The sequence below is a fragment of the Xenopus laevis genome, chromosome 3S, assembly GCF_017654675.1.
Source record: "Xenopus laevis strain J_2021 chromosome 3S, Xenopus_laevis_v10.1, whole genome shotgun sequence".
NCBI lineage: Eukaryota > Metazoa > Chordata > Amphibia > Anura > Pipidae > Xenopus > Xenopus laevis.
Genome location: NC_054376.1, coordinates 26,406,022 through 26,418,453, shown reverse-complemented (window position 1 = coordinate 26,418,453; position 12,432 = coordinate 26,406,022). Strand labels below are relative to the sequence as shown.

General features: G+C 43.6%; 1 protein-coding gene across 1 annotated transcript in view; it reads right to left on the bottom strand.

Moving 5' to 3' along the window:
- dbnl.S (drebrin like S homeolog) overlaps positions 1-4,302 on the bottom strand; it is a 29,870-nt gene extending 25,568 nt beyond the window's left edge. Inside the window, 1 exon segment of the mRNA NM_001092694.1 lies at positions 4,123-4,302. Within this exon segment, the coding sequence (NP_001086163.1) occupies positions 4,123-4,205 (83 nt within the window). The 5' untranslated portion in view covers positions 4,206-4,302.
- Between the last annotated feature and the right edge of the window lie 8,130 nt (positions 4,303-12,432).

Genomic DNA, 12,432 nt, shown 5'->3' with positions numbered 1-12,432 from the left:
ATTGTTTCTGAAATAATCAAGTTTATCTTCACTATTCCTCTCTCAGTATCTGTTTCTCTTCATTCAGCAGTTGGGTGATCCACACAGCCCTCCCTGCCCACAATACAAATCTCTGCATAGGCCGCAGCACAGATCCCGTTCCACACTGCCAACCTCAATCAGTCCCAATCCCTTCCCACCTGCTGTACTGATCTCTTCCAGGCCAGCAGCTCCCATCCCCTTCCAGCCCCGGAGCCCTTCCTGGCCTGCAGTCCCAATAACCTTCCCAAGCTTCCAGCCCCAGTCTCCTGCCCGCAGCCCGGATCCTAGGCCCGATCCCCTTTCCACGCTTCCAGCCCCAGTTTCCTGCATTCTGCCAGTCCCGACTCCACTACAGACCCGCAGTACCAATATCCTCCTGGCCCGAGCCCCCATCCCCTTCCAGTTGCCAGCCCTGATCCCCTACTGGCCCACAGCCCATATCCCATCCTGTCCTATGCTGTCAGCTCCAATCTTTTGCTTGCTGCCAGTTCTGATCCCCTCCTGCCTGCGGTACTGATCTCTTCCCGGCCCACAGCTCCCATTCACTCTAAGCTGCCAGCCCCCGATCCCCTCACAGCCCGGATCCTAGTCCTGAACCTCTTTCCACGCTTCCAGCCCCAGTCTCCTGCACTCTGTCAGTCCTGGTTCCCACTCAGCCCACAGTACAGATGTCTTGTCAGCCCACAGCTCCCATCCCCTTAACATTGCCTTTGCTGATCTCCTCTCTGCTGCAAACCCCAATCACCTCATCATCATTCAATTTCTGACCCTGATCGGATCCAACATTCTGTACTCCCAGCCAGGCTTATATCTGACTGCAAATATTGTAATAAATAAAATTGAGATTAATTTGACTGAAAACGTTTAAAGCACATTTATACACATTTAACATGTTTTCATTTCTTTTGGGGTGGAAATGACTAAGAACATGCAGGCTGGGTAGAAACACATCCAGACATAAATTTGGGAGGGGCATTAAATGCTATCACAGTGTTCTCCCTGTCAGTCAGTGCTATGACTGTGGGAGAATGAAGAGACACTCCCACCTCTCATTTTAGTCTGAACACAGACAAGCGAACATCACTGTGCAGCTCTGATAAAATGACAATTTTAGAAGGTAAAATGGTTTCAAAACTGTTTTTTTCTCTGCATAATTACATATTGTATGGAAGGAAGAACAACATAATTGAAGATGAGTATTATATGAAATGTCCCCTTAAACACTGGGCAAAATTGCACCTGGGTAATAACTTATGGCAACCAATCAAATGTCTGCTTTCATTGTTCAACCGGCAGCTGCCTGTAAAAAGCCAGTCACTGATTGGTTGCTATGGGTAACTGCCCAGGTGCATTGATAATGTGCACGTCTGAAAAGTGGTCACACCTCTGCCGCCTGGCATCTGCCATTCAAGTACATGGGAGACACGGGAAGCAGTCGTAGGAGATTTTCTGATTGGAGTAATACGGCAGGCTAAAAATACACCTTTGGTGAAAATAGGGCAAGTCAATCCCAAAATAAAAAAAAATGGTGTAATAAAAGAAAACATATTCTAACCAACTTTCTAATATACATTTATTAAAATATTACAGTGCTTTTTTAAAGTTATTTATAAAAACAGTTGCTAATAAAACAGGGTGTTTGCTTAACTAATGATTGTTAGTTTTTAAACAATGTTGCAAAAGTCTCAGTTCCCCAACAAGCACAGGTCTGTTAAAGGAACAGGAACACCAAGAAATGAAATTGTCTAAAACTAATGAAAATATCATGTCCTACTGCCCTGCACTGGTAAAACTGGTGTGTTTGCTTCCGAAAAACAACAATAGTTCATATAAACAAGCTGCTGTGTAGCCATGGGGGAAGCCATTCAAAGCTGAAAAAGGCGAAAAGGCACAGGATACACAGCAAATAACAGATAAGCTCTGTAGTATACAATGGGATTCTTCAGAACTTATCTGTTATCAACTGTGTATCCTGTGCCTTTTCGCCTTTTTCAGCTTTGAATGGCTGCCCCCATGGCTACACAGCAGCTTGTTTATATAAACGACAGTTGTTTCTGAAGCAAACACATCAGTTTTATCAGTATAGCACCAAAAAAACACCAAAAAAATGAAAGTGTTTTAAAGTAATGAAAATATAATGCAATGTTGCCCTGCACTGGTAAAACTGATGTGTTTGCTTCAGAAACACTACTATAGTTCATATAAACAAGCTGTTGTGTAGCGGAAATTGAAAAAAGGCTATATGGCACAGGTTAAATAATAGATAACACCATTATGTTCTACAGAGCTTATCTGCTGTGTAACCTGAGCTTTTCTCCTTTGAAAATGGCTGCCCCCATTGCTACACAGCAGCTTATTTGTATAAACAATAGTAGAGTTTCTGAAGCAAACACACCAGTTTTACCAGTGCAGGGCAACACTGCATTATATTTTTATTTCTTTAAAACACTTTCATTTTTTGATGTCACAGTTCCTTTAACTTAGAATTTGTGACCTCTAGTATGCCATTGTTAGTCAGCGGCTAAGAATATTTGAATATGGCACGCTACCCTACCTTGCCAACAACCATAAGCCTGGTGCTGAGGAGTGAAGGGATCAGGGCCATCCTAAGCGAGTACAAGAGAGGACATACACCGGCACAAGAGACGACAGGCACAAGAGGAGACATACACCGGCACAAGAGGAGACATACACCGGCACAAGAGGAGACATACACCGGCACAAGAGGAGACATACACCGGCACAAGAGGAGACATACACCGGCACAAGAGACGACATACACCGGCACAAGAGACGACATACACCGGCACAAGAGACGACATACACCGGCACAAGAGGAGACATACACCGGCACAAGGGACGACATACACCGGCACAAGGGACGACATACACCGGCACAAGGGACGACATACACCGGCACAAGGGACGACATACACCGGCACAAGAGACGACATACACCGGCACAAGAGACGACATACACCGGCACAAGAGGAGACATACACCGGCACAAGGGACGACATACACCGGCACAAGAGACGACATACACCGGCACAAGAGACGACATACACCGGCACAAGAGACGACATACACCGGCACAAGAGGAGACATACACCGGCACAAGAGGAGACATACACCGGCACAAGAGGAGACATACACCGGCACAAGGGACGACATACACCGGCACAAGAGGAGACATACACCGGCACAAGGGACGACATACACCGGCACAAGGGACGACATACACCGGCACAAGGGACGACATACACCGGCACAAGAGGAGACATACACCGGCACAAGGGACGACATACACCGGCACAAGAGGAGACATACACCGGCACAAGGGACGACATACACCGGCACAAGGGACGACATACACCGGCACAAGGGACGACATACACCGGCACAAGAGACGACATACACCGGCACAAGAGACGACATACACCGGCACAAGAGACGACATACAACGGCACAAGAGGAGACATACACCGGCACAAGAGGGACGTGAATGCAGAGACACCATTAAAACTTGCATGGGTCATTCACTTGGCCTGTTATGCAGGTGTATTTTCTAATAGTCCCCTCCACGGGATGGGATCCCTTATTTGGAAACACATTATCAAGAATCCACTGAATTACAGGAAAGCCATCTCACATAAAGTCCATTTTAATTAAATAATTCTAACTTTTAAAAATGATTTCCTTTTTCTGTGCATGAATCCATATTGGTGGCAAAACAATCTTATTGGGTTTATTTAATATTTCAATTATTTTTTTAACAGACAAGGTATGTGGATCCAAATTATGGAAAGATTCCTTATTTAGAAAACCCCAGGTCCCGAGCATTCTGTATAATAGGTCCCATATCTGTATATCAAGGGCAGTGTACAGGTGATCCCCGCCTAAGGACACAAGAGTCTCCCTATAGGAGTTGTGTACATCTGCTTAAAGGATATAGATATATATATAAATCATACACCTTGTCCCTATATAGGTCAGGGAACAGGCACTCCCTATGCAGATGTGAGTGCAGGGGGCAAGGGCTCCTGGTAGGAATTACCTAATTATAAAGCGCACAAAGGGATTTGCAGTCTTTCTACTCACCAGTCAGTTTTGGTCTTTTCATCCAGCACATCTTTATATGCGGCCTGCAAGGCGGCCCCGTTCTTACTTAGGTTCACTGACATGTCCTTTCTTCTTCCGCCAGCACTGGTGCCCCGCTCCCTGTGCTTCTGTCACTGCACTCGCAGCCCGAATACTTCCTGGCCTGTCCTTCCCAGCAAGTCTCCGACTCTGTAACCGCCCGGGCTTCCGCTTCCTGCAGCGCCCAGTCTCCTCCAACACTGCCCTCTGCTGGCGCTCACTTGCAAGTGCTCAGTATAGTTGATCACAGTATTTGTCATTCATGTCTCCAGTCACACACTCTCAAGCAACAATAATAAACTAATATCATAGTTTTTATTCATTTTCCTGTACTTTATTGGTCTTTGGCTAAGAAATGTCTTTTTTTTTGTAATTTTCCCTCATTCTCTGAGGGACTCTGGGCAGTGTCTATTGGGGGGTCACTAAGGCAATACGATGAGATGTGTGTGGAGAATCCCTGTTTACTTTCCTAGATATGTTTTGAAGGTCAGTCTGAAGACCACACACACAAATCAGATCATACAATATCATACCAGACTGTACCATGTGGCTAGTACCTTCTCACACTACTAGGGTTGCCACCTGGCCCCGCTATTTTACCTGCCTGGCCGGTAAAAATGATGCTTGATGCCAATGTAATTAAAAACAGCAAGAATATAGGAAGGCCGGTATTTTTTTCGAGAAAAGGTGGCAACCCTAGAAACTACCCGTAGGCCAATACCTTCAGTTTCCCATCTCTGTGCCACCAAGCTTCCTAATCATAAAGCCCTCCTCTTATGCACATGTAGGGGGAAAATTACTAAAGGGCGAAGTGACTAACGCTGGCAAATTCGTCATTTTGGAACTTCGCCGATTTACTAAGGGGCGCCGGCGTAACTTCGCTAGCGAAGGAGATAGACTCTAGTGGTACGTCGCACCCTAAGGCCAGACAAAGTTGCGCTTTGGCGAGTGAACGAACGTGACTACGCTAATTCACTAAGATTGAGATTTGACTGAACATTACCTCTTGCGCTAGACTTGCCTTCGCCAGCTCAGACCAGGCGAGATATGGTTAGGAAACTCTCTGATTCTCTAATCCCAGTTAAAGGGATACTGTTATGGGGGAAAAAAAATTTTTTCAAAACGCATCAGTTAATAGCGCAGCTCCAGCAGAATTCTGCACTGGAATCTGTTTCTCCAAAGAGCAAACTGATTTTTTACATTTAAAGGAACAGTAACACCACAAAATGTAGGTGTTTTAAAGTAATGAAAATATCATGTAGTGTTGCCCTGCACTGGTAAAACTGATCTGTTTGCTTCAGAAACACTACTATAGTTCATATAAACAAACTGCTGTGTAGCAATGGCGGAAATTGAAAAAAGGCTATATGGCACAGGTTAACTAATGGATAAAAGATAACACCATTAGACAGACAGAGCTTATTTGCTATCTGCTGTGTAACCTGAGCCTTTTCTCCTTTGAATGGCTGCCCCCATTGCTACACAGCAGCAGGGTCGGACTGGGTGACCCAGGGCCCACCGGGACTGCTGGTCAAGGGCCCCCCGCCCCCCTACTGCGCCGCACCGAGTTCGGCCGCTCGAACGCCGCCATGCGCATGCGCGAGCGGCTTCTCGTGCGCATGTGCGAGCGGCGCTTCTCGTGCGCATGTGCGAGCAGCGCTTCTCGTGCGCATGCGCGAGCGGCAAAGCGCATCGGCGAAAACTTTTTTTTCCAAAATTTTTATATGTAGAGGGGGTCTGGCCCGGCGGGGGCCCACCGGGTTTTTTCCCGGTGTCCCGCCGGGCCAGTCCGACACTGCACAGCAGCTTATTTATATAAAAAATAGTAGTGTTTCTTAAGCAAACGCAGCAGTTTTACCCGTGCAGGGCAACACTGCATTATATTTTCATTACTTTTATTTTTTGACATTACTGTTCCTTTAATTTTGAAATCTGACATGGGGCTAGACATTTTGTCAGTTTCCCGGCTGCCCCAAGTCATGTGACTTGTGTTCTGATAAATTCAGTCACTCTTTACTGCTCTACTGCAACTTGGAGTGATATCACCCCCCCCTCCCTTCCTCCCCCCCCAGCACAATAACAACAGAACAATGGGAAGGTAATAAGATAGCAGCTCCCTAACACAAGATAACAGCTGCCTGGTAGATATAAGAACAGCGCTCAATAGTAAAATCCAGGTCCCACTGCGTCACATTCGGTTACATTGAGTAGGAGAAACAACAGCCTGCCAGAAAGCAGTTCCATCCTAAAGTGCTGGCTCTTTCTGAAAGCACATGACCAGGCACAATGACCTGAGATGGCTGACTACACACTAATATTACAACGTTAAAAAAATACTCTTGCTGGTTCAGGAATTACATTTTATATTGTAGAGTGAATTATTTGCAGTGTAAACAGTATAATTTATAATAAAAAAAAAATACATCATAAAAATCATGACAGAATCACACATTAGAGCAGTACCTTTGTAGTCCTGCCTGCAGAGCATGATTATGCACAGGCACAAGCAGTGCTAGAAGGCCTCCCTGCAGTAGAAGGACAAGGGTTAAAGTCACAGCCCTGCAAAAGTCCCTCTTCGGTCTAAATTCAGTTCAGCCTCAATCATGTGTCTGGTTGGCAGCAAGCTTGTAGATTAGGTTGAGTATTAGTTTATACTAAACCTAATTTATCAAAAATAGCAGCCAGTAACGGATAATAGATTTTGTATTAAATGGGAACTAAACACTTTTTAAATGATACATGATGTTTTAAGGGACATGTAGGCCTAAGGCTGCCCAAAATAAAGTCAGAAGGGCCAGGTGCCAGGGAACACTATCCCATGAATACAGAAGTTAGGGATGGGGAGCCATGCTGGGCAATGCTTACACTTGCAGCCAACTCCAAATGCACTAAAAAAAATGTCACTAGCACACAGGGCAGATTGGCTGAAAATGTGTGTGTGCATTTTAAGCTGAAACCTGCCCTGTCTGTGTATTTATAGGCACAATGACCTAGGGTCGGCAGAAGCAGAATTGTGTCTTCTATGCCGGTGACACTTGCCTTAAAGGAACAGTTCAGTGTAAAAATAAAAACTGGGTAAATAGACAGATAGGCTGTGCAAAATAAAAAATGTTTCTAATATAATTAGTCAAAATTGTAATGTATAAAGGCTGGAGTGACTGGATGTCTAACAGAACAGAACCCAGCTTCCTGCTTTTCAACTCTCTAACTCTGCGTTAATCAGTGTTATGGGGACACATGAGACATAACTGTTCAGTGAGTTTGCAGTTGATCCTTACCATGCAGCTCAGATTCAAAAGCAACAGTTATGACCAATGTGGCTCCCCCCTCATGTCAGTGATCGGTTACTGCCTGGTTTCAGTGGAAAACAAGGGGCAAATTCACAAAAGGGTGAAATTTCGCCTGCAAAGGCTTTTCTACACTTTGCGCCACTTCGTCAGACGCATGTGCTAAATTGTCAAAATGTGAAGTTGCATCTCGGCAGCTGAACGCTGGCGAAATTCGGTTGCATAAATTCGTCAGCGCAATCATTTCATAGCGAACTTTCGATAACGTTCTTTTCTGCCTAGCGAAACGTCATTAGTACACTTGCGCTTAGGTCAATTTGAATAGGGCGGGTACATATAATTCATTTATTAGAGATGTTGGTGCAAATGCTTGAAGTGGCCACTTATTATTACAATTGTTTAAAAAAGCAAGATAAAGACAAAAGAGATCCTCTATTGTCCTAGACATGAGTCCAAATTAACTGTGGCATGACCCTCAAATGAATAAAAAAAAATAGTAAACAAAAATATTTAACAGTTACAACTTTTAAACACAATCTGACTTTAAAATATGAAAAAAACACCAGCTTTTTTTTTTGTCTTCATTTTTATGACTTTTTGGCATACAGGATATGATGTCACTGACATTAGATTGAGGAGGATGTAACTTCATCTTATCAGTTCACCAGGTCTAACCTGGCAAAGGAAACTCTGGCGAAAGGGGTAACGTAATGGAAAATTTGCACTTTAGTAAAATTGCGGAGTAACAATCGTTCACCTGAGCAAAAATTCGCCCGGCTAGGCATTTTGAGGAATGTAATAACAGGACTTCTTCCTTTTTGAAGGTATATGCATACATAAAATAGTCCCCACCGTGGGAATATTCAGAAACCAAATGGATTTTTTATTTAGGTACGAGACAGCTCCTTGGCTTAAATTATGATTTTGATGTCTCCTGTTATGTATAATAGTCACTTTTTCTCTCCTTTTTCTTTTGTTATATTTATCTTGTAACATTCATTTTGTGTTCCCTAATTGAGGTAACTATTGTCTTATTTAGCCTGGGGGGGTGTTAAAACATGACTCATTGGATTCCAAAGACTCTGCTATGATTGGTACTGTACATCTGGCGGTTCCACCCAAACATCTCTCATTGGCTCTCAAGTTAGAGATCACCACAGTCCTCTAGAGTGAATTTCCACCACTCTCCATTCATTTCTATGGGATTTTGAAAGGTATATTCATCAAAGGATGAACTTTCACTTTCTCCCATTGATAAATACTCTTTTAAAAATGCCATAGAAATGGAAAGTGGCGGAATTTCACTCTAGAGGACTGTGGTGATCTGTAACTTCACTCTTTGATAAACATACCCCCAATGTGTCCTTAGTAGACACAAAACGCATGAGACCTCTGTTTTTAATTGTGGAAAATAAAATGTAAATTTTTAACTTTTATTATCTGGCTTCTGCTCTTCTACCTGGTGTGGTCCGGCCTGTGCCAGCCTTTTTTCAATGTTTTATGGTGGCAGCTTTTCTTGGCCCATGTATGGCCAATCTTTAGAGTGAGATTTGGGAACAATGTTGATTTGTTCTCACAAAGGTCAATTAAGGTTAGATTTCCTACATCTGTAAGCTTGTTATAGCCTAAGTTGGACCCTGACCAAAGGCTGGATATCCAAGGGGGGACCTGAAAAAGTACAGTTCAAACACCCGTGCAGAGTAAAGCCGGCCATACATGAGATCCGCTCGTTTGTCGAGGTCTTTAAATGAAAGTATCTTTCACCTTGAGGCAGGCAATATCAGGCTGATCCAATTGCTTGCCACTATGCAGTAGGTAGGCATAACTAAAGCAGATCCCATGGCCACAGAGGGGACCTGGACAACAGGGTCTGCTTCCTCTACAGCTGTAAGAAACTCCCCCCTCCCCAGCTGCAATCTTACATACCCAGCTCGAGTGACGGGGGTGGTGGTGAACTGAATCCTTAAAAATCAATTTGGAGTTCAGATTCAGTTCAGGATTCGGTTGAATCCCAAAATAGTGGATACAGTGCATCCTTAGTATACAGGCAATAAGACTGACAACCTATCACCACACATATGCGGCCCTTGATCCGACAGGAACCCCTGCCCAATCAATATGTGGTTGATATTTGGATAGATATCGATCTTCTGGGCCCTGTGATTGGTACCATTCACAGCCCAATAAGCTGACAACTTTTATCAACCCATGTATGGCAACCTTAAAGGCAGAGTTTGTGCCTACAGATGAAGATAACACTGCTAACACTGGGATGTAAAGGCAAACAAGGCTGTAGTTTTCCACACTCTATATTAAATACGTAATAAAGGCAATCTCTGTCACTGTAAAATGTATAACACCAATACCAACACACGCCATGATTACAAAACTCTCTTTAATACAGGTGTAGCTTGTACTTTAGCCACATTCACCCTTTAGAATGGGTTTGGGGTTTTTTTTCAATAAAGAGGTTATATTTTTTTCATGGTTTACACATTTCGGACAAATTAAAAAAAAAAAAAAAAAAAAAATAAGATGGGCACAGGCATTTAAAAAAATGTTTTTTTTTCTTTTTAATCAGCACCAACTTAAAAGATTCACAATTTGGCAGAGAAAAAAAAATAAATTAGTCATGAGAGGTGGTTAACTGTTTTACTGTTGGAGCCCCTGAAAATCTGTTAGGGGTCTGGAAATAAATTAGCATAATATCACACACGCACACATACACACTGCACACTATATAAATTCATTCCTAATAGGGGTATTTGAAAGAAAAAAAAACATGCAAGTTTATATGTTGGGGGTTTGAGATATGTAACAGTTCACTAAAAGAAAGATTCAAAAACTGTCCTCCCTCAGGCTATCTCACGGCTGTGCACTCTATGGTAGCTTTCACATTTTGTCAATACTGTAAAGGAGCCGTTTAGATTAAAACGAAAATGTACTTTACTCAAAGTATTTTTAATAACTGTTTGTTCATTTATATTCCTATTTGAATATTTACATTTTAAACATTCTCTTCATGCTGTTATCAAAAATGTCTTTATGGGTAGAACTCCACGGGCGATTTTACCTGCGATACCTTCTGTTCTCACGATGAGACTGATCACAGGCGTCACGTCGGATGCGCTGAATCCAATGTAAGTAATACGAATGCCGCATGTAGAAGCTGATTGCATCCGACACGACTGTTGGATGCGAACGCTGCATGTTGCGTCATCAGTCAGTCGTGACGGCTGCAATCAGCTTCTACGTGCAGCATTCGTATTATTTACATAAGATTCGGTGCATCCAGCGTGATGCCTGAGATTAGTCTCATTGTGTCGGAACGGAAGGTATCGCAGGTAAAATCGTCTGTGGAGTTCTACCCTAAGGGCAGAAGTTGTAGGAATATCAGGTATAGCAGGAAGAGATGGTGCCTATAGTAACAGTGGGATAATAGTTTTTGGGAAAGGACTGTGGCTGTGGGATAGCAGGTATAGTAGGGAGAGAATGGTGTCTATAGTAGCAGTGGGATTATAGTCTCTGGGAAGGGAGTGTGGCTGTGGGATAGCAGGTATAGTAGGGAGATATGGAGCCTATAGTAACAGTGGGATAATAGTCTCTGAGAAAGGACTGGAGCTGTGGGATAGCAGGTATAGTAGGGAGAGATGGTGCCTATAGTAACAGTGGGATAATAGTCTCTGAGAAAGGACTGGAGCTGTGGGATAGCAGGTATAGTAGGGAGAGATGGTGCCTATAGTAACAGTGGGATAATAGTCTCTGGGAAGGGAGTGTGACTGTGGGATATCAGGTATAGTAGGGAGAGAATGGTGTCTATAGTAGCAGTGGGATTATAGTCTCTGGGAAGGGAGTGTGGCTGTGGGATAGCAGATATAGTAGGGAGAAATGGTGTCTATAGTAACAGTGGTATAATAGTCTCTGGGAAGGGAGTGTGACTGTGGGATAGCAGGTATAGTAGGAAGAGATGGTGCCTATAGTAGCAGTGGGATAATAGTCTCTGGGAAGGGACTGTGGGATAGCAGGTATAGTAGGGAGAGATGGTGCCTATAGTAACAGTGGGATAATAGTCTCTGGGAAGGGAGTGTGACTGTGGGATAGCAGGTATAGTAGGAGAGATGGTGCCTAGAGTAACAGTGGGATAATAGTCTCTGGGAAGGGAGTGTGGCTGTGGGATAGCAGGTATAGTAGGGTGAGATGGAGTCTAGAGTAACAGTGGGATAAAAGTCTCTGGGAAGAGACTGGCTGTGGGATATCAGGTATAGTAGGGAGAGATGGTGCCTATAGTAACAGGGAGAATAGTCTCTGGGAAGGGAGTGTGACTGTGGGATAGCTGGTATAGTAGGGAGAGATGGTGTCTATAGTAACAGTGGGATAATAGTCTCTGGGAAGGGAGTGTGGCTGTGGGATATCAGGTATAGTAGGGAGAGATGGTGCCTATAGTAACAGTGGGAAGGGACTGTGGCTGTGGGATATCAGGTATAGTAGGGAGAAATGGTGTCTATAACAGTGGGATAATAATCTCTGGGAAGCGACTGTGGGATAGCACGTATTGTAGGAAGAGATGGTATCTTAAGAAGCAGTATATAAACAGCTGAAGGGCCAGCGGCTGGGTAATCCTGGAAAGTGTGTTTTTCCCTGGGCCCACTGTTACTGCTAAAGCCACCCTGGGTAACTGTCAGAGCATTCCCTGAGAGACAATAGGGATAAGCAGATCTGATCTTGGCAAACTGCACAAACTGGTAGCCATCAATGCATTAAACGCCCTACTTGGCTATGATATAGTAACTGTTGACCTTTATCTTAAAAAGGGCTTATGTGCTCCAATGTGTAACAGGATTTTAAAAGCATTCACAAATATTTAAATATATCTACAAACAGATCTATACATACATATATTATACAATGCTGAAGGAAGATACTGCTTGGACAAGAGATTTGAAGTTGTATGTGCTTGTTGAAGCTGCATCTCACAGTTGATTGT